Here is a 27,766-nt window from a genome sequence, read left to right as displayed (position 1 = left end):
GGGAATGCGGTCCAAGCAGTTTCTACCCCCTTTGATGTGCATTACGTAAAGAGCGACGCGTATCTTTGATCATCGCTCGAATTGTCAACAAACGGCCTAGGTCGTCGACATCAACAACAAACACTCGACATATTCAATCACGTCGAGGTCTTTGATCGCAAGTCTCTAGTATTCCGACAGTAACCACATTCCTAACACACGCTTGGAGGCACTCGGAAGTACCAATAGTATGGCTGAATAACCACCGACAGAATTAGCTTCTGAACGACATTGGACGACAACCTCCTACCACCCACCAACTACCGACAAACGCGCAACCCCGGTCCTAATCACCCTCTCAACCTCGGCTGACCATTACTACCCACCGACAGCCGGTCATGTTCGAACCCGAACGCTCGGTCTCTCCAGAGCCTGTTCAGATTTATGGTCGTCTTCATCATCTGAAAGGCAAGACCAAGGCGATCAAGCAGAGTTGTGATATCGATTGTCCTGTGATCACCATCGGTCGGTGAGTCGCGCTCGAAGTTTCGACTGGACGCAGGGTCGGGGTGTCAATCACTTCATCTAGCCCCGGGTCAAGAGGGAGGAAAGAGCTCATGGAAATTATTTGTGTTATGTGACGCTTGCAGAGATCAGTCGAGCGATATCAGGATCCACGCGTTGGACGTCTCGAGGACGCACTGCAAGATCACCTTTGACCTCATCACCGGTAAAGTACGTGCCGAGTTCGTGAACGCATGAGATGATGAGCTATTTTCTCATTCACTATACTACATTCATGACCTTGCGATCTCTTTCTTGTTGCTCTGTCTCACCTGATAGGCGGTCATCGAGATCCTTTCCAAAGCCGGTCTCAAGATCAACAAGACCCTCTTACCCCTCGGCACGCAACATACCTTGCAAGACGGGGATGTCATCTCCGTCGCCGTCAGGCGGTTCAAATTCGAATACGCCCAAGACTCTGGGGAAGGAAGCGGGTTGGAAGCGCCTTGGTTGCCAGACTCCCCGGCTCCTACCAGGAGTTATGGAGGACAAGCGAATTTCGGGGAAGAAGATCAAGTTCCCGGGTCCCCGATGAGACCGAGTACGAGAGCTACCGGCAGTACGAGGTTCGCAGCGTCTTCCCGACGGAGGAACTCGACCCGACTGCATCTGTTCCCTGAGCACGCCGCTAGCAAGGAAGTTAAGGATGCGATCCTCGCTTTGGCGGGGAACGAGACCCCTTCGGCAGAGGATGAAGCGGCGGGGAAGAAGAGGGACCTGGCCTATATGGAGATGGTAGATGAGGATGACGAGCAAGGGACAGGAGTAGGGATCGAGGCAAAGATTCTGGAAGCGGCGAACTCGCCTGTTAAAGTGCGTTATTGCTGTGCTGCATTTGGCATTTATGTCTCTTTCTCCTCGTCGCGCTGTCTCGCTGATTGAATCTCACTATCATCATCTTGCAGCCTCAACGCGCCTTGCCAAGGTCGTTCGCTACACCTCAGCCGGGCAAGAAGATCCTGAAGGCGCCTAGGACGAGCTTGGTACCAAGGACCAGGAAGAACGTGCGGATGGCCGTGCAAGAGGAGGATGTTCCCGTCGAAGCTATCGAGGTAAGAAGAACAAGTAAAAGAAGAAGCCAAATCGGGATCGATCATTGACGATATGTGGGGGTTCTTGAATCAGCCCGTACAGGTACAGGAGGAGAGCAAGGTGGAGATGACGCCATCTCAAATCCCTCTACCGCCTACGGAAAACACCCCATATGTGCTCCAAACCGGCCTATACCCATCCTTAGACGAGCTGGATCAGGACTTGGACAATTCTTTTGATTCGGAAGGACCGTCAAGTCCGTCGCCTTTGGTTCCCGGACAAGGAATGTACAGCACTCCGACCCCCAAGAACAAGTTTATTGACTTGTTGGCTAAGGAGGAAGGTGGACTTGCTGGGTACCAGACGCCGAGAAACGTACCTTTGCCCGCTTCGATGGATACACCTTATGTGACCGAACGGGCTGACCATGGCGAGGAGGAAGAGAGCCAGGACGTAGAGATGGAGGATGTCGAGGGCGTACAGGACACCTCGATGGGTGCCCCGGTGACCCCGCCCAAGACGACCCAGATGGAGCAGGAAGAGACATCACCTCTTACGTTCAACGACGAGAACCAGCCTCCTGCTCCCGTCTCCCCTGTTCGTAACGGTGACGATCACGAAGTTGACCTTCGCTCTCTCATGCCCTTGACACCTAAACCGAGGACCGGTAGGAACTCTTTGAGGAGAAATCTCCTCTTGCACAGTTCCCAAAAGGTCATGGAAGCTCAGCTCGTCCAAAGGCAGAGGATGATGCAACAAATGGCCTCGGCTAGGAACGGTCAAAGTCAGATTATCGCGCCTACACCGATGAGATTCCAGAGCACACCTTACAAGACGGCTCTGCCTAGTCCTGGAGTTACCGACTATGAGAGCAGTGAGAGCGACGAGGAGGAGAGGGAAGAGGTGGCTTTCGAGGATGCTAGCGACCATTTCGACGAGGAGGAAGAGTATGAGGATGTCAGCGGGGCGTATGAGACGGATGCCGAGGAGCTTCATGGGGAAGCTGAGGATGAGGAGGATGACGAAGATGAGCAGGATGAGGTGAGTCGGACGTCGGTGCGATGACGCAGTTTATCGTGCGATATGCTGATATCGTCAAGAACCATTATACAGGTTGCTACTCCTGTGCAAGCGCACGCCAACAGCGTCAGCTCTGCCTCGTTCACCCCCTCGATTCGTCGCATTATCAACGAGGAGATCGCTGCAGCTGGCGACTCGTCTGACGACGATGTCGATAGAAGCCTAGACGTCGGGGCTATGGATGATTCTGATTCTGGACACGAGCATGAACAGCAAGAATACGCATACGAGCAAGGTCAGGCCGAGCAAGAAGATGACGAGGAGATGGAACAGGAGGAAGAGTACGAAGAGGCGCAGGAGATTCCCATTGACCCGGCTCTCGTTCCGCTACCCGAGACTCCCGTCCAGGTAAGCGGCAGGTCTTCCAACTTCACGTATTTGACTGATCCGCTGATCCCATTGACTGCTTGCCACCTACAGCGCACGCTCGGGGAGCGCTTCTTTACCCCTCAATACATCGCCCGCAAATCCGCTCGTGCTCAGCCTCGAAAGTCGCTTGACAATTTCGGCCCGCCGGTCAAGTTCCAGGCGATGTTGGCGACGCCTGTCAGGGAGGCGGTAGACAGGATGAGCTATGATATGGACCAGCAGGACGGAGAGAGCGACCGCGAATTTGTCAAGCAGGAAGAAGCTGAAGAGGAATCTCAAGCCGAAGCCGACCACTCGGAGACGGAGCGGGAGCCGGTCTCGTATCAACAAGAATTTGAGCAGGCCGAGTTGAAGAAACAGCAAGAGGCTGTGAGTATTGGTCAGTGGTGGAATCGATTTCATTATTGGTCTAACCTTTGAGCGCGTCGCAGTGGGAACAAAGTCAAAAGGCGAACAGCCGTCGTCGAACGCTGCCTGCACCCCCAGCCGGTTTCGAGACTCCTGAAGTGGCCGCCAGACCGCTCGAGCTGAGGATGCCTGAGACGGCACAACACCCTGCTCTCGCCGGTCACAAGATCGATGAGGTCTCGAGCGATGAAGACGAGGTCGAGGTGGTGGCAAAGGACCCGCTGTCCGATATCAAATCGCACTTGAAATCTCTGCGACGCAAGAGCTTGCACCGACAGAGCGTAGGAGGACCGAGCCGACCGATCGACATGAACAATAGGCGTGCTACCGTTGGACTCGCTCAGCCAACGACCCCGCGAGCCTCGTCTCGAGCACCTCAACAGTTCTATTCCGCAGCGCCCGCTTCCCGTTTCGGAAATGTTTTGGCGCCTCCTCAGTATGCGACTCAAGGCATGGAGGAACAAGCGACCGTGTCGATGCGGGATGTCAATCCGACCGGGGCTGCTTCTGCTCAGGCCAACAAGATCCACGAGGATGATGAAGGCTCGAATGACGAGGCAGACTCCGCGCGGAGCGAAATTGACGAGGACGTTCCGACGGCCAAGCCAGAGTCTGACAACGGAATGGATGTGGAACAAGCAGGCGAGCCAGAGACGGAAGTGCAGCCGGAACGCGATGTCTCGCCGCCGACCCAAGCAACCGAATCAATGGCCAACTTGAATATCTCCAACGCCCCAGCGACGCCGGAATATCGAGGTCTTAAGGAGATGCTCAATATCAAGACTCTACAGACCCCCAAATTTACTGGACTGAGAGAGATGTATGCCGAGGTCCGGGATGCCCAGACCCCATTGATGAACGGGATCAAAAACATGTTCGCTCAACCAGCCAACCCTAGCACCCCGGACATGAGCGGGCTGAAACACATGATGGCCGAACCGGCTCAACGGTCAACGCCCGATCTCAACGGATTACAGGACGTCTTGTACAAACAGGATCCTGGCGAGCAGGAGCATCAAGAAGAGCCGGCCGACACCGAGGTTCAGGAAGAGCAAGAGCAACAGGAGGAAACACCGGATGAGCAGCCTTCGGAGACTATCTCGGTCGCGAAGCCATCGCGGGTCAGCAGCAAAGCCAGTATTCCAGCAGTGACGACCACAAGGACTCGTCGCAAGGTTGCGGAACCCGCGGCAGATGAAGCTGGTCCAAGCACGAGTACCGCTGCAGTAACCAAACGGTCTACCACGACGACTGCCCGCACGACCCGAACTAGGGCCCCCGCGGTGGCTGAAGAAACTGCGTCCGTCGAGCCCGTCAAGCGGAGTCGAACGAGGACTGCGGCCGCTTCGGCTGAGCCGACGCCTGCACCTGTAACTGCAGCACGAGCCACCCGTGCGACCAAGACGTCGACCGCTGTACCGGCTCGTGCGACTCGAGCGAAGGCAAGCGCAACACCCGAGGTTCCGGAAGAGCCCGTCAAGCCGGCTCAAGAGGAAACCATCGTTCTGGTCAAGCCGACGGTTCCTAGTCGAGTCGGCAGGACGACGGCCGCTAGGTCTGCCGCGACGACGACTACAGCGACGAGGAAGGCCGCTCCCCTGAAGACCACCACGGCTCCTCCTCAGGTGCCCGAGGAAGCCGTCGCAGAGGAAGCCGGTTCGAAACCTAAAGCTCGAGCTACGCGAACGACTCGGGCGGTCAAGGTGGAAGAGACGCCGGCGGAAGAGAACGAATCTGCTGCTGTGGCTCCTAAACGACGAACGGCGAGAACGGGGGCGAGCGACTTGACCGCTCCTACCGCTAGCAGTAAAGCGAGGGCAGCGTCGTCGGCCGCTTCTAATGCTGCCAGTACGACCACGACCGCCAGGAAAGTACCAGCGACGAGGACGAGGGCTGCAGCGACGGCTCCGGTCGTTTTGGAGGAAGAAGTAGCTGTGCCCAAACGTGTCACCCGAGCCAGGAAGTGATGGCTGGATACTCATATTCTTATGCACTTCTTGAACTGATCGCCTATATCTTTACGATCTTGTTGTAACACTACTAATTTTCGATAATTCATGTCAGACTGGCTAGACGAGTGACATTCTACGAGATTTCGTTACGTGATCAACGTCATGTAAATTCGACGAACGAGGCGGCGGCCTGTACATCCTGTCCAGCTCCAGCTCTAGCTTGTGATATGTGACCCGGTCGGGACGTAGACTTGGGTTCGTCAGGGGCCAGAGGAGAAATGGCGCACTGTAGAAAGATGACAGAGGGATTTCGGTGAGCAATAATATGCCCAACGCACAATGACGAAAAGGCTACGTGCGACGTGCATTGTTGAGCCGTGGAGCCGTTGAGCCGCGGCTCGAGCAAGGGACACGTCTCACAAGCCCATCCCGCTTGACACGGCACTCTCCGGACAAACAGTTGTCCCCATGATCTCATACGGTATATAATGTCGTTTCGGTATATCCCTTATGCCAGCTCGCAATCGATGATTAATCACGTCGCCTCTCTCCCGATTTGCAACAACAATGTTCCCTACAGCCACATCTCTCCAGCTTTTCAAGAACGAGGTCTTCCTCGTCACCGGTGGAGGAAGCGGAATCGGAGCCGCGATCAGCAAGCGCCTTGGGAGGGAAGGTGCCAAAGTGCTCGTAGCCGATCTCAATGAGAAGAGCGGCAGGGCCATCGCCGACGAGATCGCCGCGCGAGGTGGAGAGGCCATCTCGACCAGAGTGGATGTTGCCGACGAAGCGAGCGTCCAGGCGATGGTCGAGCTTGCTACCAAGACGTACGGACGGCTAGATGGTGCCGTCAACAACGCTGCGATCACGCATCCACTCGCCTTGATCACCGAGCTCGACTATGCGACTTGGGATAGAACTATGAAGGTCACCCTGGGAGGGACCTTTCTCGGTATGAAACACCAGATCCAAGCCATCGAAAAGGGCGAGCGCCCTGGCGCGATCTTGAACATCTCCTCTGGCGCATCGTTGAGAGCTCTTCCATACCTGTCCGCATACAGCGCCGCCAAAGTCGGCGTCAACGCCATCACCAAGACCGCGGCGATGGAGTACGCCAGCAAGAACATTCGGGTCAACGCGATCTGTCCGGGTGCCACGGCGACGGCCATGCTGCAAGGCAGTCTCGATGAGGGTTTCGACCTGAAAACGTTCGGCATTCCCTTGAACCGGTTGGGTCAGCCAGAGGATATCGCAAACGCCGCGGCGTTCTTGCTGTCAAAGGAAGCGAGCTTCATAACAGGTCAATGTCTCTCTGTCGATGGTGGTACCGTAATATAGATCGGAAGGTGGTATTGGACGGATATACGTCGGAGTTGCTTGCGGAAGGGTGTTGTATTCGTTTAAGAAAGAATCAAAGTTCGAACAGACGCAATAATCGAATATGATCCAACAAAGCGTGCGGCGTATGACGTACGGCGTGCAAACGATTTCCACTTCGTCTTGATGTATCGACGTGATTGACGCCGATGCAGCCGACGATGATGATGACGAGGATGAATCGACTTTGAAGTCGTTCTTCCTCCTGACGGACCAGAGTTGTTTGTTCTAGGGTACCGCGGTGGACGATGCCGATCTGCGAGAGATCTTCACGAGTCTTGGCTGTCTCTGATTCTTTTCGTTGATCGCCAGCGAGACGCCCTGTTTGACAAAGCCATCTCTGAAACAGAAGCAGATTTCGGCCGTCGCCAGGACGGGATTACGGAATCGTAATTTTGTGTGGCGCAGGACAACATCCCGTGTACGGGTGAGCTTATTCGGATATTTTTGGAGAGTCGAGCTTTGAGCCCGAAGTATCGGTCGAAGGGCGTGCGAGAAAGAGGGTGCCGTACACCGTCGCCCCTGCCTGGTAGCTATACAACTGAGAGATCACGGAACGGTGCGACCCCTTAGATCGTCGCCAGCGCGTCATGATGGAATTGGCGACTCGGACCCTCGAGCTAGCGTTTCGGCTGCGGACCAGAGTCGGTTTGTTTTAGGGGTACGACGATGCCCGTCCGAAGCTGGAAGTGCCGATGGGAATATGGAAAGAATCCCGTCCGAGTCCCTCGTTCCTGTTTTGATGGCGGATTTCTATTACGTACGTCGAGAGCTCGGGTGAACTCCCGCTACAACTACAGTCGAGTCGGGCGGAAGGGGAGGAGGGATGTCATCATCTCACGTGGGGGCAGAATCGGGTGAGATGCGGAGAGAAGGTGTGGCGTTGAAACAGTACACCGGATGCAAATAGAAGCACACAGCCTCCTCGCTCAGTCTGCCGCGTCGGGTGTTTTGCATCCGCCCCCCCCTTCCCTCCCTTCCCTCCCCCCTTGTGTGGGAAGAATGTTGATCGAGACCGAGACCGAGATCGTACCAAAAGACCCCCACACACCCCCATCCATCCATCCATCCATCAACCAATCCAGCCAACCACAGAGGCGGACAGACCTTCGCTCAACAAGTTAGAGGTCGAGGTCGATGGACATCCAACTCGTCTTCTCTTCTCCTTGATGGATCGTCTTGAAGACGACGACGTTTCAAACTCGAGGGGACTTAGAGTTTGACGGTCGACGCACTCTCCAGGATCACAGAAGTGGAGCGAGCGGCAAACATCGTCGTCGCCTCCCTGACCTGAAACCATCACCTGTTCGGATCAAGATAGACCGTCCTCCAGTTCGTTTCGTCTTGTCGTCCTCGACATCGATGCGAGGGTAAAGATGCAACGTGAGTCCGAATGGCCTACGTTCTCTGCCTGAACCCCTGGATCTGAGACGACGTCTCTCGGGGCTTGATCATGAGCCGTGACGCTCGACGTTTCATTGCTGATCATGCACCTCTTCGTCTTTACCGGGGTATTCACAAATCGTTTTATAGCTCTGGACATCATATGATACCGCCTCCCTCTTAATTCGACTTCCAGCGATACCTTTACATCTCGCCTCTACATCATAGACACCATAATATCGCATTACCCAACAGCCACCTAACGAATTACATCATCAGCGACATTTTACCACTAAACGTAACATCTAACCTCACAAGACAAGATGATCGAGATACTTTCACCTACCACCACTGCAGGACACGATCAAGGACGGGTAGGGATGGACGGGTGTAACAGGTCGAGGGCGACGAGGGTCGTCAGCGGGTTCGGGGTTCCTGCGGTAGATCAGCAAGAGCAAGAAGGACCTTCGACCTCGATATCCATCTCGATCTCGACCAAGAATTTCGGACGGGTCGCTTCGTTTGGAGAATCGTGTCCTAGGAACTCTCCTCGGCCGGAAAGGCTCGTCCTTCACCCTACGTTTGCACCGACATCGGGCCGGGCTTTGGTTACTACTTCTACCGGAACTACGACTGCGAGTGCGTCTGGCTCTACATCTCACGTGGATCAACCTGGACCTCGATCTCGGTATCATCAACCCCCTTCGCCTCTCTCGACCACATCCTCCATCCAATCGAGATCGAGATCACGATCCTCCTCGGTCTCTCCTTCGGGATCTTCCGCTTCCTTGTCACCGTCTCCTTCCTCGGCAAGAGGATCAGGGTCGGCATACATGAGGGAGAGGAAGAGGACACAGCCGTTGTTCACCTCGGAGCCTTTGTACATGCGGATGAACCCTGCGCCACGCCAGGCAGGTGAACCAGGGCAGGCAGGGGTACCTCAGCAGGAACACGATCGGGATATGAGATCCAACGAACATGTTGTACGGCTCCTCCCGCCTCAAGACTTGCATCAAGGACAGCATCAACAGGAGAGATCGGGGCGTACGAAGATCAAGATGACGAGATCGGGATCTTGTTCGACGCCTGGGTTGTCCCCGTCGACGGAGATGGATTTGATGGAGATTACTTCGGATGAGGTTGGAGGCACGCCTTACGGCAGCGTCGGGGTTAGCATTAGTGTTGGTGGACAGGTCAAGCTCAAGCAAGATACTGTGATGCCAAGCAGTCCTCGGGAAGAGGAGGTCCACCGTGTCAAGGCTATCCCAGTAGGGCGACCTGTCAAGGCGAGAGAGGACGAGGAGAAGACTCCTGGAGTTGGAGGTGAACCAGGGTCAATGTCGTTATTGACGGTGATGATGCAGGAGCAACGGAAGAAGGATATCGACCGACAACAACAATCGCGCCCGGGAAGTAGTAGCGGGATGGGAGAGAGGAGCGACTTGCAGACTGGGAACTTGGGTTCGAGAGAGTCGGTCTTGGGGTTGCAAGGCGCTTTGGATCAGTCTTTAGGTTGTTCAGCTTTAGGAATTAACACACCCCGACCGATCTTGGTCTGCCCTTCTGGGCCGAGCGCTTCGACGACGATGACTTGCCCCTCGATGGCCAGCAGCCTGGCTCGACGGACGAGCCCGTCCATGTCGCCCAGCAAGAAATTGGCGGGGTGTTCCATCCTGAGGAAACCTTCGGACAAGTGGTACCCGAGCGAGTTGGGCGGGTCCGTGGCAGCTCCTGGATCGGCGATTCAGGTGGACAGACCATCGAGTCCCAAGGCTATACAGGCGGCCCCACATGCTAATGAGGAAGCTGCGATGCCGCAGACACCGGCTGGACCCAGGAAATCGAGCTTGACGTTCGCCGTCGTCCCGCCCGCTGCTTCTGCAGAGGGAGGTCTCTTGCAAAGAAAGGTCTCGGATGGCAAGAAGGGATCGACGTCGGTGACTTTCAAAGCGTTATCGGATGATCCGGGGCATACTGGGAGACGGGTCTTGGCTGACGAGGTCATCATGGAGGATGACGATGAAGAAGAGGAGGGGAAAGACGATGATCAGATGGAAGAGGAGGATGAGGACGAGGATAACGAGGATTCGCACCATAGCGATGATATGGACGGTGAAGAGGATGACGAGGCAGATCAACACGCCTTGGCCCGGGAGAGCTCCGGGGGACGTCACGGCTCGCTAGAGGAGCAGGATGACGGGGAGACAGCCAAGCACGGATCTTACGATCGACACAGTGAGGTATCCGACGAATACGACGAGGAGGAGGAGGAGGACGAGGATGAAGACGAGGATCTTTCGAACAACCCTCGAGAGGACTCGTACGACGCCAACTTGAGCGAACAACCGACACCGATGAGCGAGGTCGTCGATTCCATGTCGGAGACGGATGGTGACGAGGAAGAAGAGGACGATGATGACAATGGCGAGGACGATCTCGAGCTGAACGTCAACGGGACGGCCTCGGGATACGAGGAGGACTCGGAAGCCGGGTTCTCGAGCGACGATTCGGCAGTCCAGCGGAAGGCGATTCGGTCGGGGCTCATAAAGACGCTCGGTCGTTCGCCTCGTCCCAGCAAGTTCAGGTCCAGGGAGGCTCAGGTGGTCAAGGAAGAGGATGATGTCAAGACCACTAGATTTGTGTCTCCCCGAGGTCGACGAGGGTTGTACCATGTCAGGCGGGGCAAGCTCGTCATGGAAGAGCGGGATGTTAGGTGAGTTTGACGGGCTGTTCCGCATAATGATCATAATATTGATCAAGTCGATGTATTATAGTCACGCCCCTCCACGCGAGCGCCACCTTTCATCTCGAACCCAACAGCTCGAAGTCGACGTCGAGGACATGTCAGAAGCACTTGCAGACTCCCGCCGTCACCATCGATACGCTTTCGCTCGCCCTACCAATTATCGTCGTCGGCGACCCGTCTCGGAAGTCCACGAAGAGATTATCGGCGGGTCGGCTTCTTCCCTGATCAGCCCCGGGTCATTCGTCCGGATCGGTGGTCAAGAAGGCCAAGCCGAAGTAGAACGTGGTCGTGGTGCCGTACAGATCCAGCACGCATTGCCTCCTCGATCACACAACGCCGTCGCAGCGGGGAAATCTGGAAACGATTCGTGTACACGACATCGCAGCCCGCCACCTCGAGCTCGAACGAAACCGGCTCAGCTCGGTCGATCCGCTTCGGAAAGGTCAAACTGGATGGTTCCTCCCGCCGGTCAATCTCCCAGTGCAGGGAGGCTCAAGATCAAGCGGGGCGTAAGCGATTCACCTCGAAAGCGTCGAGCCAAGGAGGTCGGCTATGGGACCGACGTCTTGGCGCTCGGTCAGAGGTCGAGGCGAGCCGACAACGATTCGATCGTTGAAGAGGATCCTAGCGCCATGTCGGCGGCATTGACGGGGACCGAGAATGAGACGACTACGGGTCCTCATCCAGGTCCTTCGGCGCTGGCCAAATTGTCGGCGTTGAGAGGGTGGAGGAGCGATGATGCCGTCTTCGCCGTTCCGACTGTCAAGAGGGAACTTCCCGTCAAACCCAGGTTGGACGCACAACAGGCACATCAACCACAGCCTCCTCGACGTCGTCCCGGTCCACCACCGAGTCCCTTGAGACCGACCCGGACGATGACCTCGGCCTCGTCTTCCCGCAACGAGAGCGCATGTGAGAGCGACCAGACCGGATTCAGCGGGACGATCGGGACGGGAGGAGGTTACCGGAGCGCCTCTGAGAGGATGGTCAATGGGATGATCAGCGTGCTCAGGCGGGCTTCCGGGTCGGTCCAGCCGTTCTTCAAGACCGAGGGGACGGGCATGGGTGGAAGAGACCTCAGCTCGCCCATCTCCCCCGACGCGAATGTCAACTTCGGAAGCGTGTCCCTCGGATTGGACACGGCTTCGTTGCCCCGTCCGTGCGAGGTCGCTATCGACATGACCCCCGCTTTAGGGATTAAAGCTGGTCCTGCTCCCGGTCGGTCGTCCGCCCCAGCTCAACAAGTGTTGCATCAGACGCTTAACAGCCGGGCTTCTTCGCCCTGGTCCCCTTTGATGTCTCCTGACGAACACGGGACCAATGGTGAACACACTGTTGCTGTTGAGCATCGACTCGCGCAAGCTACTTCTACTGCGTCGGGGTACATGACCGAACCTACCAAGGTATCGCTTGTCGATCCGGGGAGGAGAGGCTCTCAGCCGGAAGTCAGGATCACGTCGAGGCCCATTCAGTGCCCGTTGCGGAAACGCGCGACGGTGATGGAATGATCCGCTGGGTCGTGGTTCTGCGAGTTGCCAAGTTTGTTCTCATACTGTATCTTCCTCTACGCATTGCATCGCATGAATGAGACCAAGTCTTGCCTAACTAGCCCTTCCACTGAAATGCGCAAGGCATTACTGGCATAGGCTCACCCTGTCGGTATCAATTACGTAATCGCTTATTTCCACCCGCCACTCACTCGTCGCCTTCTCGGCCGAGTGACCGGTTACTTGATCGGTCGAATGGAGCCGTCGATGAATCAAGGGTCGTCGTTATATATCTTCCTCGTATCAACAGAAGTCATTCCTGTCCATCGTCATCATCGCTGTAGCTCGTCACAAGTCATAGCCTTGGTCAGTCGCATCTCCCCGTATAATACATAGCTCATACCCTCCCAGGCTCATTAACCGACCTTTGGCCGCTTACAACACACAACGACGACGTCATTAGAAGAACCACAAGCACATACTCCTTTTCAGCACCGCATCTACGACAACTGAACATCATGGCCGACGCACAATTCGAGAATGAACAAAGGACCAAGGAGGAGACGACGAAACAGACCGTCTCGCCGGTCAAGTCGTTCCTCTCGGGGGGGTTCGGGGGGATGAGCGCAGTACTCGTCGGTAAGTCAGCTTTCAGCGTTGCTGTCGCTGAGACGTGCTGCTTCTCAGAGCCTGTCCAGGTCCAATAACCATGAAGCTAACATGATCTGAATGTCTGGGGAATGCGTAGGACATCCTTTTGACCTGACAAAGACCCGACTACAGACCGCCGCTCCGGGGAGTTATACGGGAGCGATCGATGTCGTGAAAAAGACTTTGGCGAGGGACGGGGTCAAGGGGTATGTCCTTCGTTCTGTACCTGATTCGTACACGATTCGAGTAACGATGATGATGATACTGACGAGTCCGTCTGTTGTTTGGTATTCTTGCGTCGGTGTGGGTTGGTATGAAAAGGATGTACCGAGGTATGGGACCCCCTCTGATCGGAGTCACCCCGATCTTTGCCATTTCTTTCTGGGTGAGAGTCTTCCCCTTCCCTGCCTCACACCCCATTCACTTTGTGGAAACCTGGAACTTGAGCCTGAGCTTGAACTTGGATTTGAGCTGATTCTGGATCTCGTCGTCGATTTTGACAGGGTTACGATATGGGTAAACGGGTCATCTACTCGTTGACGCCTAACCGGACGACTCAGGCTTTGAACAATGTCGAACTCGCCGCGGCCGGTAGGTCTTCAGCTTGGACTCGGGCGACAAGACAGGATAGGACCTCAGACTAACTCATTGACTACAATTTCAAATTCGAACTCCTCTGTACGTCATCAGGTTTCCTCTCGGCCGTACCCACAACCCTCGCTACGGGTCCCTTTGAGCGTATCAAGGTCCTCCTCCAGATCCAGGGACAAGGCGCGGGTGCCGGTCCGACCTATTCGGGACCGCTCGACGTCGTCAGGCAGTTGTACAAGGAAGGAGGGTTGAGGAGCATCTTCAGGGGGACGGGAGCTACTTTGGCAAGAGATGGGCCTGGGAGCGCTGCGTGAGTGCCGTTGAGATTCAAAATCTGGAATTCGTGTTGGCGTTTCAGTTGGATCTGATTCGTTCTTGTCTGGCGGGTTCGCAGATACTTTGTCGCCTACGAGGTGATGAAGAAACGACTCACCCCGGCCGGATCGACCGATCTCTCATTGCCCGCTGTCATGGCCGCAGGAGCGTTTGCCGGTGTGGCCATGTGGAGTATCGCCATTCCTCCCGATGTGAGTCGGTCTCCTTCTGCTCACCTTACGTCGCGCAAAATGCAATCGCAACTGATACTGAATCGAACCCTCGCACTGACAGGTCATCAAATCTCGATTACAATCCGCCCCGAACGGGACGTACAACGGGTTCGCGGACTGTGTGCGAAAGACGATCAAGGCGGACGGAGTGGGCGCGCTTTGGAAAGGATTCTCGGCGGCCATGGCTAGGGCGGTACCAGCGAACGTGAGTTTCGCGTCTAAGAGGGACATCATCGAGAGAATATGCGAGGATGGCGAGGCTGATGTATTATGTTTCGATCGGGTTGTAACAGGCCGCTACGTTTGTCGGCGTAGAATTGTCTTTGCAGGCCATGAACTCGCTGTGGTAGACGAAGGTGTTGTTGGGAGATTGTGCGCATGCAAGCAAGGAACTGGGAACGTTTGTGTGGCGGAAGGCGCCGGAGACCATTGTAGAAGTCGCGCCTGATAATGCATACATGAGCGAGCATCTTCGGAAACCCACTTTGTCATTACACAAGGCTGTCCAGCCAGCGGCGCTGATCATTCCTGGAACACATGCCGCAGAACCAGGAACCATATCTTGTCCCGCTGCAAGGAGAAATGCCAACGCTGTCTGACATGACCCAGCGAAAGACAAGATAGGTTTCGCGGTATTGTTCCCAGGGTTCAAGGGTTCAAGGGTTCAAGGGTCGAATCCCATGAAAGGAGATTCGGAAGCGACAGGTCCACCGGGTTCATATCGCCAGACATGTCTGGATGACCTCTTCCACAGGGATCTCGTCTTGTACAATCTCCTGCCAACATGGGTACAATCGTAGCACATCAGTGTTTCGTTGCGAAGCAAGAGCGACAGGTTCGCCCCCTTGCCAATTTATGTCTACTGGGCTGAAATGCATTTGGACAAAGCCATGGTGCGTCTCATTCGGAGAAACCCGCCACCACGAATCGGCATTTCCCAAGGCGTTTTAGAAGGCTAAAGCATAAGTGGAAGGAAACAGACAGAGTTCTGGAAGGCTAGATCATATTGGATAAGCGCAAAAAGGGCAAAAAGAAAGGGCGCTTCCCGGACTCGAACCGGGGCCACCTCTACGTTCTACAATCCTGAAACAGGACGGGTTTTAACACCCGAAAGAGGCATCGTACCTCTAGACTAAAGCGCCTTCACTATTTTGGTCAATAAACCAACAATAATATTTGATATCGGTCAGTCACCGCATCAAACTATCATTTCCCACTCCGTACTCACCTCGTTTCAATCTGCATCGATCATCCGCGAGACAAAGCAAGCTGTGTTGGCATTATTGTCCATGTTCAATCAAGCCGTCCACTTTGGTATACAGGGCTTGCCATTCGCTTCGTGCGAGAATATAGCGTCGTTAATGAGATTCGTCAATAGTAGCAGTCATCCCCGTCCTTTGTTCATTCTGCCAGATGCAGCCATGACCGCAGGTGTGAAATCGGAGTTCAAACGGCCGCAATCTGATCTTTCAGCTGTTGTGCCTCGCGCTCGAGCTCTATCAGGCGTTGTCTGTCCATAGGAGAGGCAACTCTCAGCCGGGGGCTTCGACAACGAAGAAACAAAACGCAGCCCTTCTTCGGTCCAAAGGAACTCACCTCCATCGATCGGTCTCCTCTACCAAACTCCTCCGAGCCTGTTCCAACCTCTCCCGTTCGGCCACCTCCATCTCCTGCGTAAACTCCAGCGGCACCCCCGCGCTCCCCCTGTCCACCCCCAAGATCGCTCCTTCTCCCATATGTTTTCCCTGACCCATCCGTAGAGACCGGCGTGGGAGTGGCGTCTCTGGATGGTCCAAAAGAAGCTGGTATAGAGTGGTTGTGGGGTCTGTGAAGACGAACTGGTCGTACTGCCAGGAGTGGACTGGAAGAGGGTTGATCTGGACGACCGGGGTCGAAGAGTCCGTCGATGATGCCGTAGGTGGTTCGGCGGGTTCGTTACCGCCCTTGACGGCAGAGTCGGCGACGGTGACCATCTGAGCATCGTCCTTCGGTTCAGGTTTTACCTCGGCCGCATTCGCGTCTTTCATCTCCACATCCATATTCCCCGACTCATCCCCTTGCGGTGCCCCCTGAGCTCCCGCCTCAGTCGTAGCTCCACCTTCTCCATCTACCTCAATTGGTGTCGGGGCGAGATCGTCTTCCCCCTCAGCGTCCTGATCACCGACCGACCCCGAAGGTCCTCCTCCGGATTTCGGAGTGGCTCCTTCTCCAGCTGGCGTACCTATCCTGCTCGTACTCCCACCCGTGCCCGTACCCGTCCCATCTTGCTGCCCATTCTCTCCCTCTTTCACCCTTGCTGTCTCGATACCACCCTCCTCGTGAGCTCCCGGTCCTGATGCACCCTGCTCCTGAGATCCCGATCCCTCTGCCTGCGGCTGAGGCCCAAGCGCAGGCGGTCCCCAATGATGTAACCGCAACTGATGTCCAAAGGCTACCGTCTTCTCTCCCGTCTCCTGTTGAAACTGGACCCGGATGTTTAGGGGGAATTCTCCCCAGCCCGTTTCGGTCACTCTGTAGGGTGGTTTATCGACCGCTTTTAGGCCAGATCGGACGATACCGAGAAAGAGGCAGGCAGATGTATTTCGAGGTGACAGAGGTGGATTTGGCATGACAAGGAACAGAATATGTGTGGGAGGGAGATGACAGGAACTGAGTGTCAGCACTTCGATACTCGAGACGCGGTACGACATCTAAACTCACGTCGATTTGGCGAAGGGTACGTCTCGTGCAACCTGAACGTCACCCGCTTGATCAACCAACTCAGATCGTCCGCTCCGCCCGTGATAAAATCCTCGTTCTCATCCTCCACTCCACCATCCTCGCCTATAGCCGTGGTACTGGTATTCCCTTCTTCCACCTTGGCCTTGCCTTTCCCCTTTCCTCGACCCCCAGTCGCTTTCGAATTCAATCTCATAGTCGGCGGAGGGGTCGCAGCGGACTGGAGGAAGACTGTCCATCTGTGCGTATGACCTGGGGTTGCTAGTTTGGCTTCATCAGGGGTGAGGAGCCGGGCGTGGGAGCCGTAAACGATCCCACGGTGGATTTGGATGCCCTGGTAGACGATAGTATGAACAGGACGCAGGTCAGTTCAGGTTAGGTCAGTCGCGGTTAACGGGGTTGTTCGTTGTACAGATGTACAATCATCGAACATCGTCGTACTCGCCTTTTTCCTTTCTGCTGGACCTGACATGCCTCGAAGATACTATCGCTAATGCTGCTGCGTTTGATGAGAGCCACACGAGTGATACGATTGAGGATGTCGATATCATGGTCAACGAGACATGAACATCTACCCTGTACCCTAGTTGCTAGTTGACCTGAGACTCGTCGTTCACCATCTGGACTCATCAACCCTCGAGCTTCTTTCATCAACACCACAACCATCTTTCTTGCTCATTTCTACTCAACATCATCCTATTATCGTTATTACACACACACTCTTTTACACAAACACAGACATACAACGATGACCACTATCACCGAACCGCACGCCCCTGTCTCTCCAACCGGCCATGCCGACGCTACAGCCGCGACCACCGCCACCAAGACCGTCACCGGTGCTTTGCAGGCAGACGTAGATCTCGAGGCCTACGATGAAGAGCAAGTCAGGTTGATGGAAGAGAGGTGTATCTTGGTAGATGATCAGGATGTGGCGTACGGCGAGGGCAGCAAGAAGCGATGTGAGTCTGACATCTCCGCGTTGGCATTCATGGTTCGAAGTCTGTCATCCTGACCTCTTCTCACCTCCTCTTCAATCCCCATTGCCTGGAATGACCTCGCACGCTACAGGCCACCTCATGTCCAACATCCGTCAAGGCCTCCTCCATCGCGCATTCTCCGTCTTCCTCTTCCGCCCTGCCGACGGCGCCCTGCTCCTCCAAAAACGCGCCGACGAGAAGATCACCTTCCCCTCCATGTGGACGAACACTTGTTGTTCCCACCCCCTCTCTACATCGCTCGAACGGGAAGAAAAGGGAGAGATGGGTGTGAGGAGGGCGGCGATTAGGAAGTTGCCGCACGAGTTGGGCGTACCGGAGGGAGCTTTGGAAGAGGGGGATTTCACGTATCTGACAAAGATCCATTATTTGGCGCCTTGTGATGAGGATGACGAGGATGGTATTTGGGGGGAACACGAAGGTGAGCCCCTGCGACCATGTCCATTTCATTGTTCCTACTGACCCTTTCCTCTTCACCTCCGTCTATCCCTCTTCCTCTCTCGCCTTACAATCTGCTTTATACACGTACCGCAGTCGACTACATCCTCTTTGCGACCAAAGACGTCTCGCTCGACCCGAACCCGAACGAGGTGAGCGATGCGCGGTACGTGACCGAAAAGGAGTTGAGGCAGATGTTCGAGGATAAAGGTGCGTCCTCTCTATCTCTGCTTTGGTTATTCACTTTCGTCGCTTGATGGACTTTACGCTGACTCCGCCTCGCCTCACGTTTCTCTCTTTCACTTACTTGCCTCTAAACCATTTCTATCTCGTCTCCGCTCAATATATCACAAACCACACCTTTTCGACCCTCGACCCTACAGCCAACCTGTTCACACCCTGGTTCAAACTCATCTGCAACCACCTCCTCTTCCCCTGGTGGAAACTCATGCTAGACCGGTCCGCCGAACAAGGGTTGGGACGGGTGGATGCCAAGGTGTTGGAAGATCAGAGGGAGGATGGGATCAGGAAGTTGACCTGAAGATCCGGAATCCTGTTTTGGGGATCTGTCGGGTCGAGCAGGGGGGAAGTGCTTCATGGTGGGATGATCGAGTTTTGGGTTTTTATACTTGCTTTAGGGAGGAATTTCCTCTTGCTACATGTTTTCTGGATCTGCATTTTTGTTACGACACATTCATTTACTACGCAAGCATCTGCTGCTATCAGGCATAATATCGTTTCTTGAGTGGCGCTCCAGAGGAGATTGGCACCTGAGGAACGATTTCAGCTGAGACGGCGAAGTCTGCTCTTCTAATTGGCGGCCGTCTCGTAGGCGCAGCCTTCGTAATCCTCCTTCGCTCGCGCCGCTTACTCTCCTTCGTCTCTTTCTTTGCCTTCTTTACCGACTCCTTCTCCTTCTTCCGCGCTTCCTGTTGCAATCGTTTCGACTCGGCTCTATCCAACTTGGCCTTCTCTTTAAGTTGCTTCTTGGTCAATTTCTTCTCTCTACTAGCGGCGTATGCCTCGAAGGTGTCTGCCCGCCGTGTCGCAACCGATTCGCCTGATAGTGATGTATTGGTCAAGTTTGAAGCTACAACACACAAATAAGCTTCAGCTCAGTGCGCATGGTCAGAGCTAGATGGTGGGTCACGTGGGCCTCACCGGCATAAGAATCAAGCGCCTCGCTAATGAGTTTGCGCTGTGTCGAACGTCTTTGCAAGCGGTTGTGTGAAGGGCCTCGAGTACCCTTCGGAAGAGGTATGCCTTCCGTTGAAGGAATATCCGAGATTGTTCCCGATCGATCGGAGGAGAAAAGGCTGGATATCTTGGTCAGAAGTCGATGTAAGGTACTACTGGACGAAGAGTCCTGGGAGAATGAGGCATGGTCGGTGTAGAAAACAGAGTCGTAGCGATCAGAGTGGTCGACAACAGTGGAAGCGCCGCTGGAGCAAGAGCCCGCTCCCCAGCTATACTTGCTCGAGTTGTTGCTCGACTTTCGCCGTGGTCTGGTCATTGATGCAGGACGGGAGAGGGTAAGTCGCTCTGAACCATGATACTTTACACGAGAGGTTTTTGGGGACCAACGCCAGTATTGTGCTTGTAGTTATCATAGTCCAGCTGCCTGAGAAGTAAAAGGAAGTTCGGCCGCCGACTTCAGGGGTGAAACCGGGGGAAAGGGGGTTCAGATTGCGATTCGCGTTCTGGCTGTGCTGCGTGATTTCACAGCCTGAGGAGTATCATGGACTTGAGGTTCTATCGATCTCTGACAATTATCGCTATTTATCTGCCCATCGAGATGGATCCCAGAAAGTATCGCCAATGTTGGACTTGATCGATCGTCGAACCATCCATACTTATTTTCATCGTAACATTACAGAATTACAGGCCAGCCACGGGTTTGCATCCGAATTTGCATGCAGTGTGCATAGCATCAAGTGTATATAGATTCCCATCCAAATCTACAACAGCTGCGGAAACGGTGAAACAGGCTGCACGCGTTCTGCGACCTGAAGGCGCTTCACAGCGCTCACAGCTTTGGATTGGCAGGTTGCGCGTAGTATCGTTGACCAGGAGGCAGAAACTTTTGCTCGGGTGGCTGTGGTGAGAACGCCGGTATCGGCTCATTGACGTTGTCCATGGATGGCGCTAGACGTGGATTCCGCAATGGCGGCCGTATTAGACCATGTCGCTGGAACTTCCTGAGCTTATTTCGTTCTTTCTCCTCCGTGCTGGGTTTCGACTTGATCTTCATAGCGCTGGGTTCCGGGGCTACGGCCTGTTGACCAGGTTTGTGCCTCATGAAGCGGCGCTTCAACCATCCGGGATTCTCCTTCGCCTTGGTTCTGTTCAGCTCATCCGTTTCCCTTCGAGCAAGGTAAGCTGCAGGTACGCCCTCCGGTCCCTTAGATGTGACTGATTCCCTCCTATGGGAAGATCGACTCAGTAAAGATGGCTCAGCTACTACTACTCAGCGACAAGTTACTCAGCCTGTCAATGCAATGGTTCTGCATTTATCGAATCGTTTGTGAGACTCACCAGCCCAATCTGCCAGGTTCTGTTCCAGATCTTTCCTACTTAGATGGCTCGAACCGCTCGATGCAGTTGACTGTCGATCGAGATCATGCGGCCTCCCGTCGCTCCAAGACATTTTTGCGGTATCGGGCTTTCGTTTTGAGCCTGATTCTCTGCCAAACACCTTTTTCATTCGACTTCTCAGACTAATGGACGGAGCATCACTCGCGACTGACTTCCGGTAGGATCTTTCACTAGAGTTACTAGTCGACAAACTAGGATCGTACTCGGAGTTTCCAAGTCGCCCATCTGGATCATCCACCGTCATGGTATGCGACGACGACCGACTATTCCTCAGATGACTGAAGAGCCTGTCACATGCGTTACTGAATTGGCTTCTGATTGATTCTGCGATTGTGCTGGTGCGCGACAACCCAGAGGCAGAATCACTGGAATCTCGGCTTCGCAGAGGAATCCGCGCATGGGGTACCGAATCACCAGTGTATCGCCGGTGAGAACCATCGCTTGCTAGAGAAGGCGCGATCCCGTTACTCGATGCAACTCCAGTACTCCCATGCGAAAGGATGGAGTCGAATCTTTTGATCGGTGGTCGTTTTGTCATAACTGGTGATGATTCTTATTGCAGTTGTTGTGGATACGTTTTATCGATATGCGACAGTCGAAAGATGCTCGCTAGCTAGACTTGCTTGTATATTATTGCTCGCAACGATTCGGGCAGCCTACAGACTATGGCAGTGCTATGTTCCAAGGATGAAACCGGAGAAACAGTTTCGGATCTCTCTCTCAAGTTTGGGATCACGAGACCCGTCAAAGGAAGTCAAACACGCGTCATCGACTGGAGCCGCAAATATCGCATGAGGTGGGGATGCGTCTTGAAGTCTGCTAGCGTACAGCAGTACTAGTGATAGGTTGCAGAGTGTCAATGCTGGGAAGTCCGTGACTGCATCGCGCTAGAAGTAAGTCTGCACCGATCATTGATCGAATCATAAGAGCCCGATTCTGCTGAGAACTCGACACGTCGGAAGGACCGCCACATGGAGTTCCAACATGGCCTGGTGGAACACTGGATCGTATCTGGATAGATATATCATGTCGGCCCATAAGATAGACATGGCTACCGCTCGTGACAATAAACTCGATGTCGATCGATTCATGCGTCTTGAGCGGTGTAGCTGTCTGCCTCAACCTATCTCTGCTGGCCCCGAGAACCATTGGAGAGGGACTGGACTGATTCCCCTCGTTCTTACAGCTATACGCAGGCAACCTTCCCTCACGCAGAACTACTCACTGAATCATCCTGTACTCAGCCCTTTGCCTTTTCAGATGGCCGTACAAAGGACGAGTGTTCGCAATCTCATACTGCCAACCTGAAACGCGAAACTCGAACACACGCGCGTCGCCCCCTTTTGTCGGATTTGAGCGAACAAAGGGAAGAGATTGTGATCGAGAAGGTCGGAGAATCAACTTTCCTCGATCTCGATGGGATATCAATCTTGCCAAGTCAATGACATGTTCACGAATACACACGTAGAAAGATTCAAAGCCAAGTTTTAGCATCCTCGTCCCCGTCTTCATCGACCCCACAGCCATGTTCTCCCCTCTTCCCGCCCTCGTCAACCTCGTCCTGTTCTCCTGCCTTGGTCAGTCCGACATCTCCTTATCTCCTCGGCATTGTTCAACTTAGACCAATCTTGGTATCGCTCTCGGAATACAGTCAACCTCGCCGATGCACGATCACAATCATCAGCAGTCTTGTTCGGAATCAAAGCCCTGACAGCGGACAGATCATCTCCAGCCAACTTGACTCTAAATCGACGACAGTCGACCCAGCTTTGCGCGGACAATTATTGTACGAGCTTGGACGCTCCTGGGCTGGGTGCTCTACAAGTAAGTCCGTCTCACCCCCTCGTCTTTCACTTTGCACGGTAGCTGATCTTAAGGTCGATCTGGGATGTGTCTAGAAATGCAAAGCCGATGATCAACCCTGTGTCTGTCAAGCGTCTCAGCAACTCTCGAGCTCTTGTCTGAGCTGCCACGGCAACCTTAGCAGTATCACTGAGAGTAAGTACTCTCTCCTCTCCGAACCCTCTCAGCCATATCGCAGCACGGTTCTAACCCAGAATCATTCCGTCTTACTGACTCTTGTGCACCTCTTTGTGATGAATGACAGTATTCGACTTTTATCAAGAATGTCGTTTGATACCCAAACCTCCTACTGCCGAATCCTGTCGACCGCTCTGTTCCTCCGACCTGTCCGCTGTCAATACCCTCTCTGTAAGCTCTCCCCGCTCTTCTAGTTCGTGCAGTCTGAATGCTGGTCATCTCTAAAACGCTAGACTCGCTTATGCTGTTATCGATACTACTGTACTACAGACTTGCGGCTCGGAAGACCAAGGATGTATCTGTAAAGGCGTCGACGAGATAGCCAGCTTACAATGTCTGAACTGTATAATGTACCTCGGCGGGGAGGAATATACCGGTCAGTCTCCTGTTCATCCTATCTCCTCTTCTCTCTCCTCTTTTCTCACTTTCTTCCACTCTCCTTGTCGAGTTGAATCGCACCCGACTGATTTTGTGTATAACCTGGGAACAACGGAATATTGCGATACTACAGCGACGGACGTCAAACAGACCTGTCTACTCTCCTCTGCGACCCTCGGTACGGCCCTTCGTCCGTCCAGCACGATCACCCCAACCTCCACCCCGATGTCGACCAGCTCGCAATTGAGTTCGTCTTATCCATCTGAAGCCATCACTTCGACCATCTCTATCGCCCGACCTACCGGAGCGACAACAGACACAGGAACGGGGGCTGCCACGGAGAGTCCGATGCCACCGCCGTCAGAGTCTGCCGAGAACGGAGCGGTAGAGAGAGGATTGGTAGCAAAACTAGCACTGTGTCTCGTTCCCCTTCTGGTTATCGTCTGTGGTCTGATATAGAAAAAAATGCCTGTATACAACTGTATAATCGCTATTGTCCCTCGTGATCTTTCCTTGTTGAATCCGTATTGTCTAGCATGTTTCTCATCCGGCCATCATCATTTCGTTTCGTTCGTATGCGCATGTTGTTTTCGTATCGTCAAGCCCTGCGTTTGTTTGCCATATCGTCCGTGTCCAGGTTCTTGTTCATAACCTCGATCCGAGCATCAAGTCTTTAGAAATTGTGCGGGCTCTTCCACTTGTCCCGGCTCATCCTGACTACCACGGCCCATAATCCACCTTCGAGGAGGATCATCGCCAACAAGAGCGCTGCAATCCGGTTTCCCAATGGAATTACCCGAATGTCCCGAAGGAGCAGGTACTCAGCTTTCTTTCTCTACCGAGGAGAAATCAGCATCGAAGTGTGACCCACGCTGCAACGCCCAGACCCCATAACTGCCAGCCAAAGCGCCTGTCATCCAAGGAAATAAGGCCGACCCACATTGCCCCAGCGCGGCAATGTACCCGATAGCACCACCCGCCAAGTCTGGGTCCAAGGAGGCCGCTGTGGCGTTCATCATGATGGGGTATCTGACACGCAGGAAAAGGTCGAAGGGACGTCTATAAGATAAGTATCGTAGATGCGAAAATCAGTGAGTGTCGGAACCAGCTTACATGGGACCGAGGACGAGCCCTGTGATAGCGTAGGCGACGGCGTTCACCATGACACTCGGTACGTGCCAGATGACCTGACCTCAAGAAGCGATCTCAACGGCGCATCAGCCAACTTCATCCTCATCCCAAAGATCAACCCGATCTCACTATAATCAAAACCCCTGCTGTACCCGTGTAAAGCAACACCGCCATCTGCTCGCTCAACCACGTCGATACCCATATCTGTACTACCCTCCCAATCATCAAACCCCCGAAAAAGCCTGAAGAGGCGTATCCGGCGTCTTCACCTGCTCCTCGGACTTGGATGAGGTAGGTTACTGCCCATCCGCCGATGGTCACTTCGATACCGACGTAGATCCAGGTGAACAGGGCGACTACGTGTACGAATGGGGTGGTCAGGATCCGGCGGAGTTTGGCTGAGGATTCCGATGAGGAAGGATCCGACTTCGGTTGTGGTGACGGGGTAATGATCAAGTTTCGGCGAGACTCGTCGTCCTCAATCTCTTCTTGCTCGGCCAAGACGTACTTCCCACCCGATCCTTCGTCCCTCTCATCCGGCTCATATCCTTGCTCCTCGAATAATCGCTCCTCTCTCTTTCCTCGAAAGACTCCCCAAAGTAACCCGACATCGATCAACCTGTATAGGCCGGAGATCAGCGTACAAGCTTAAACAATCTAGGCCTAGTATAGCCACGTACTTACCCTACCAATACCGAACACAGATAAAACCCTTGCCACCTCCCCCTCATCCCCTCCCTCGCAAACTGAGTCCCAATCAAAGGCGTGACAAAAGCACCTAGGCCGTAGACCGCATGGAGGAGAGACATTTTCTGCGAGGGGGAGGGCAAGCGGGTAGTAAAAGCGTTGGCGTTGGCGTCTTGGAGACCCATCCCTAGGCCGTTGGGGATGAAAGAGAGGAGGAACATGGGAAAGGGGGGTTTGGTCGCTTGTATGGAGAACGCTAGGGTCTGCCGCGAGGTCGACCGGATATCGATGTACAGTATCAGCAAATTGTAACAAGATATAGTGCCTCGCTTCAGCGTTCTCAAGAGGTGAAAAGACTGACCTGACAGATAGCCGCCACGCCAACAGCCTTCCCGAATCCCCACCTCGTCTCTACCCAGACGTTCACCCCGGCGGCCAAAGCAAATCCTGTGAACGCGCAGACAAAGACGAGGGAGACAATCGGGTAAGAGAGTTGGTAGTGTGACTGAATTCGGAGTAGGAGGGGTCCTGTTGATGCGTCGCTCCAGCCTGCGGGTCAAGGTTGAGGTTGCAGTCGAATGGTAAAGACCGAAATCATGATGGTCGTTTCGTTGATGCCGTGATACATTCGATCAAGTAGTACTGAAAAATCAACCAGCGACACAAAGTCTCTCCAGCCCAAGTATTCGTGCTTACCTGCGAGGAACATCAACCAGAAGAGCGCTCCCATCCATCTCCATTCCACCGCCCTTCTCAGCCCTCCGTCCCCGCTACCTCTAGGTTTCTCTACTCCGGGCGAGAACAATTCGGTCTCGTCATAGTCCAACAAGAGGTCGTCGGTATCTTTGTCATGGCTACGAGACTCGTTGAGTACGATGTGCTCGTCTCGAGACTCTTTCGATACCTTCGGAGACGAGTCCAAAGGATGTAATTCGATCGCCTCGGACCCGATCGCCATCTCGTTCTTGCTTCCGATCGATCCAGCTGGGTTGTCGTCGTCCCCGCGTGTCATCGTGTCGCATGTAGTGTTTCAGCAATTTCAACCTGAAACCCGCATTGCATGACCTTATCGTCCAAACGGCGAGATCATGTTCATCAAGACATTAAGAATTCACAATCAACAGTGAGCTTTCGTCCTCAGCTCGGACAATCAGTCGGCGGATTGTAATGATCACGTGATGCCTTTTGGCTGAGATTAGAGTTCAAAGGCTTGGGTTTGGCGCGGAAGAGATCCGAAACAGACGTCCTTTGGATGTCTTGTTGCTGTAAAATCGGTCAGGCCAGCGAGTTGCAACTTATGATAAAGCCGGTGAATTCGACGGATGTGTAATATCGTGTATCAGATTGACGAACGAGCGAACGAGCGATGGCGAGTGTAAGAACGACGGCGATGACCATGAAACACGACGCGCCTGTCAGTCCTCGTCGCACCAGATGCCCACCTGCTTCTTTCTTGATCGGTTAGGCCCACCTCGGGTCCTTTGCCCCTTCTAAGCGCAACCGAGGACATCAAGTGGATCGGATCCACCTGGTGCCCTCCACACCGCGCCCCGTAAAGAATGTCATGGATGGATTTTAATGTATCAGGAGAACCAGGGATCCACCTCTTTCGGCTTTTGGTCTCTAACCCTTCTCTTTTCGTTCGAGCGGATGATAGGGGGCCTAGAGCACGAGAAGATACGACTTTCAGTTTTTCAATCGCCGGACTCGATATCGGTGGTTGTTGCGAAGACCATCGTGAAACACAGACACTCGCCCGACCCCCGGCGATTGAACTTGAGACCTCGATCGAGCAAGGCTCACTTCATCAAACACATCACCAAGTCGGACGTTCTGACAGCAGACAACCGCCCAAGACGACGAACATCGAACAGGAGAGGCTGATCAAAAAAAACAACGACGTATCATGCCCGGCGAGCATGCTTCTGCCAAGGCCCGAAAGATGGGGAGGTGCCATGAATTGTTGATCTCGATCGGAGCCGAAACGAGGATCGAGATCGGAGATCGAGGCCAACAACAAACGAACATTAGAGAGATATTTTCATTCGCCGGGAAAAGCAAAACGTCCATAAGCCTCTTTCGCTCCAGGACCACTTTCCACCTCGAGAACATTCCGACTCTCTCCAACTTGACACTTGTGACCATACACTTTGATGTGCCATACAGTAGCCATAACAGTGCCAGCACGACCTAGAACGACCACCTACCACGCAACATCAGAACGAACACCATCCACCCTGACGAAGAGAAGACGAAACCATGCTCTCCCCACCCCCACCTCATCTCCGCACACGATCACGGATTCACACGACCAATTCGTCAACGGCGATGTACAACCACTCGTCGTTCGCCATGTCCGCGCCGAGCATCCTGAGGGCGAGAGGAGAGAGCGTACCGATCGGGAGGTCGTTCCCTGGGAACATACCTGGCGAATATGAGAGTGACCAGGATCAAGAGGGAATGGATGAAGAGGAAGATGGAAATGATGCCGAGTACCGGGATGGTTATGCGTTTGGGAACGGATACGCAAAGGACGGACGGGAACCAGGATCAGCGACCGGTACCCATCTGATCACGCCTTACCTGTACCCATCTTCCCGGTCCCGCCAGACAT

General features: G+C 54.1%; 9 protein-coding genes and 1 non-coding gene across 10 annotated transcripts; 6 read left to right on the top strand and 4 right to left on the bottom strand.

Annotated features, from left to right (window-relative positions):
- Nucleotides 1-163: 163 nt before the first annotated feature.
- Nucleotides 164-5,557, top strand: HD553DRAFT_313745 (uncharacterized protein). Its single transcript, XM_046180267.1, has 8 exons — nucleotides 164-508; nucleotides 630-714; nucleotides 823-1,356; nucleotides 1,449-1,595; nucleotides 1,669-2,616; nucleotides 2,689-3,003; nucleotides 3,076-3,393; nucleotides 3,456-5,557. Exons 1-8 carry the CDS (start codon nucleotides 378-380, stop codon nucleotides 5,397-5,399), a joined length of 4,422 nt encoding a protein of 1,473 aa, XP_046035363.1. The 5' UTR covers nucleotides 164-377; the 3' UTR covers nucleotides 5,400-5,557.
- A 394-nt stretch (nucleotides 5,558-5,951) lies between these two features.
- Nucleotides 5,952-6,722, top strand: HD553DRAFT_357802 (glucose 1-dehydrogenase; the record flags this gene model as incomplete). Its single annotated transcript, XM_046183890.1, has 1 exon — nucleotides 5,952-6,722. The coding sequence occupies one exon, from the start codon at nucleotides 5,952-5,954 to the stop codon at nucleotides 6,720-6,722; it is 771 nt and encodes a 256-aa protein (XP_046035362.1).
- A 1,745-nt stretch (nucleotides 6,723-8,467) lies between these two features.
- Nucleotides 8,468-12,398, top strand: HD553DRAFT_343341 (uncharacterized protein; the record flags this gene model as incomplete). The annotated part of the gene is made up of 2 exons (XM_046182865.1): nucleotides 8,468-10,857; nucleotides 10,919-12,398. The coding sequence occupies 2 exons, from the start codon at nucleotides 8,468-8,470 to the stop codon at nucleotides 12,396-12,398; spliced, it is 3,870 nt and encodes a 1,289-aa protein (XP_046035361.1).
- Nucleotides 12,399-12,689: 291 nt separating this feature from the next.
- HD553DRAFT_331869 (mitochondrial carrier domain-containing protein) lies at nucleotides 12,690-14,720 on the top strand. The gene is made up of 8 exons (XM_046182039.1): nucleotides 12,690-13,016; nucleotides 13,126-13,234; nucleotides 13,350-13,413; nucleotides 13,532-13,619; nucleotides 13,719-13,929; nucleotides 14,014-14,146; nucleotides 14,229-14,372; nucleotides 14,461-14,720. The coding sequence occupies exons 1-8, from the start codon at nucleotides 12,896-12,898 to the stop codon at nucleotides 14,515-14,517; spliced, it is 927 nt and encodes a 308-aa protein (XP_046035360.1). The 5' UTR covers nucleotides 12,690-12,895; the 3' UTR covers nucleotides 14,518-14,720.
- Nucleotides 14,721-15,203: 483 nt separating this feature from the next.
- Nucleotides 15,204-15,309, bottom strand: HD553DRAFT_t67. Its single transcript has one exon. It is a non-coding gene; the product is annotated as a tRNA-Pro (tRNA).
- A 450-nt stretch (nucleotides 15,310-15,759) lies between these two features.
- On the bottom strand, nucleotides 15,760-17,222 carry HD553DRAFT_273917 (uncharacterized protein; the record flags this gene model as incomplete). Its single annotated transcript, XM_046177841.1, has 4 exons — nucleotides 15,760-16,170; nucleotides 16,459-16,700; nucleotides 16,868-16,975; nucleotides 17,054-17,222. Coding segments are annotated over 4 exons (930 nt in total), but the record flags the coding sequence as incomplete, so codon positions are not given.
- A 360-nt stretch (nucleotides 17,223-17,582) lies between these two features.
- Nucleotides 17,583-19,031, top strand: HD553DRAFT_297620 (NUDIX hydrolase domain-like protein). The gene is made up of 4 exons (XM_046178552.1): nucleotides 17,583-17,847; nucleotides 17,957-18,304; nucleotides 18,418-18,531; nucleotides 18,705-19,031. The coding sequence occupies exons 1-4, from the start codon at nucleotides 17,634-17,636 to the stop codon at nucleotides 18,860-18,862; spliced, it is 834 nt and encodes a 277-aa protein (XP_046035358.1). The 5' UTR covers nucleotides 17,583-17,633; the 3' UTR covers nucleotides 18,863-19,031.
- On the bottom strand, nucleotides 18,602-19,834 carry HD553DRAFT_357796 (uncharacterized protein; the record flags this gene model as incomplete). The annotated part of the gene is made up of 2 exons (XM_046183889.1): nucleotides 18,602-19,411; nucleotides 19,483-19,834. 2 exons carry the CDS (start codon nucleotides 19,832-19,834, stop codon nucleotides 19,044-19,046), a joined length of 720 nt encoding a protein of 239 aa, XP_046035357.1. The 3' UTR covers nucleotides 18,602-19,043.
- Nucleotides 19,835-22,357: 2,523 nt separating this feature from the next.
- On the top strand, nucleotides 22,358-23,793 carry HD553DRAFT_357788 (uncharacterized protein; the record flags this gene model as incomplete). The annotated part of the gene is made up of 6 exons (XM_046183888.1): nucleotides 22,358-22,493; nucleotides 22,568-22,740; nucleotides 22,815-22,914; nucleotides 23,024-23,127; nucleotides 23,227-23,332; nucleotides 23,468-23,793. The coding sequence occupies exons 1-6, from the start codon at nucleotides 22,442-22,444 to the stop codon at nucleotides 23,791-23,793; spliced, it is 861 nt and encodes a 286-aa protein (XP_046035356.1). The 5' UTR covers nucleotides 22,358-22,441.
- Nucleotides 23,794-23,935: 142 nt separating this feature from the next.
- On the bottom strand, nucleotides 23,936-26,164 carry HD553DRAFT_357786 (major facilitator superfamily domain-containing protein; the record flags this gene model as incomplete). Its single annotated transcript, XM_046183887.1, has 7 exons — nucleotides 23,936-24,102; nucleotides 24,206-24,363; nucleotides 24,448-24,521; nucleotides 24,595-25,084; nucleotides 25,150-25,415; nucleotides 25,514-25,701; nucleotides 25,849-26,164. 7 exons carry the CDS (start codon nucleotides 26,162-26,164, stop codon nucleotides 24,008-24,010), a joined length of 1,587 nt encoding a protein of 528 aa, XP_046035355.1. The 3' UTR covers nucleotides 23,936-24,007.
- Nucleotides 26,165-27,766: the final 1,602 nt, after the last annotated feature.

The sequence above is a fragment of the Filobasidium floriforme genome, assembly GCF_021052385.1.
Source record: "Filobasidium floriforme strain CBS 6241 chromosome Unknown HD553scaffold_15, whole genome shotgun sequence".
In the NCBI taxonomy this organism is placed as follows: Eukaryota; Fungi; Basidiomycota; class Tremellomycetes; order Filobasidiales; family Filobasidiaceae; genus Filobasidium; species Filobasidium floriforme.
Note: the sequence above shows the minus strand (reverse complement) of the source record. Positions and strands in the feature narration are given on the sequence as shown.

Excerpts from the sequence above, each read along its gene's own strand:
- HD553DRAFT_313745 (XM_046180267.1), top strand. The coding sequence starts at position 378 with ATGTTCGAACCCGAACGCTCGGTCTCTCCAGAGCCTGTTCAGATTTAT. Across the intron at positions 1,596-1,668 it reads TTCCCGTCGAAGCTATCGAG|CCCGTACAGGTACAGGAGGA; the intron begins GTAAGAAGAACA and ends TTCTTGAATCAG. Across the intron at positions 2,617-2,688 it reads ACGAAGATGAGCAGGATGAG|GTTGCTACTCCTGTGCAAGC; the intron begins GTGAGTCGGACG and ends ACCATTATACAG.
- HD553DRAFT_331869 (XM_046182039.1), top strand. The coding sequence starts at position 12,896 with ATGGCCGACGCACAATTCGAGAATGAACAAAGGACCAAGGAGGAGACG. Across the intron at positions 13,017-13,125 it reads GATGAGCGCAGTACTCGTCG|GACATCCTTTTGACCTGACA; the intron begins GTAAGTCAGCTT and ends GGGAATGCGTAG. Across the intron at positions 14,147-14,228 it reads GTATCGCCATTCCTCCCGAT|GTCATCAAATCTCGATTACA; the intron begins GTGAGTCGGTCT and ends TCGCACTGACAG.
- HD553DRAFT_297620 (XM_046178552.1), top strand. The coding sequence starts at position 17,634 with ATGACCACTATCACCGAACCGCACGCCCCTGTCTCTCCAACCGGCCAT. Across the intron at positions 18,305-18,417 it reads TATTTGGGGGGAACACGAAG|TCGACTACATCCTCTTTGCG; the intron begins GTGAGCCCCTGC and ends CACGTACCGCAG. Across the intron at positions 18,532-18,704 it reads GCAGATGTTCGAGGATAAAG|CCAACCTGTTCACACCCTGG; the intron begins GTGCGTCCTCTC and ends TCGACCCTACAG.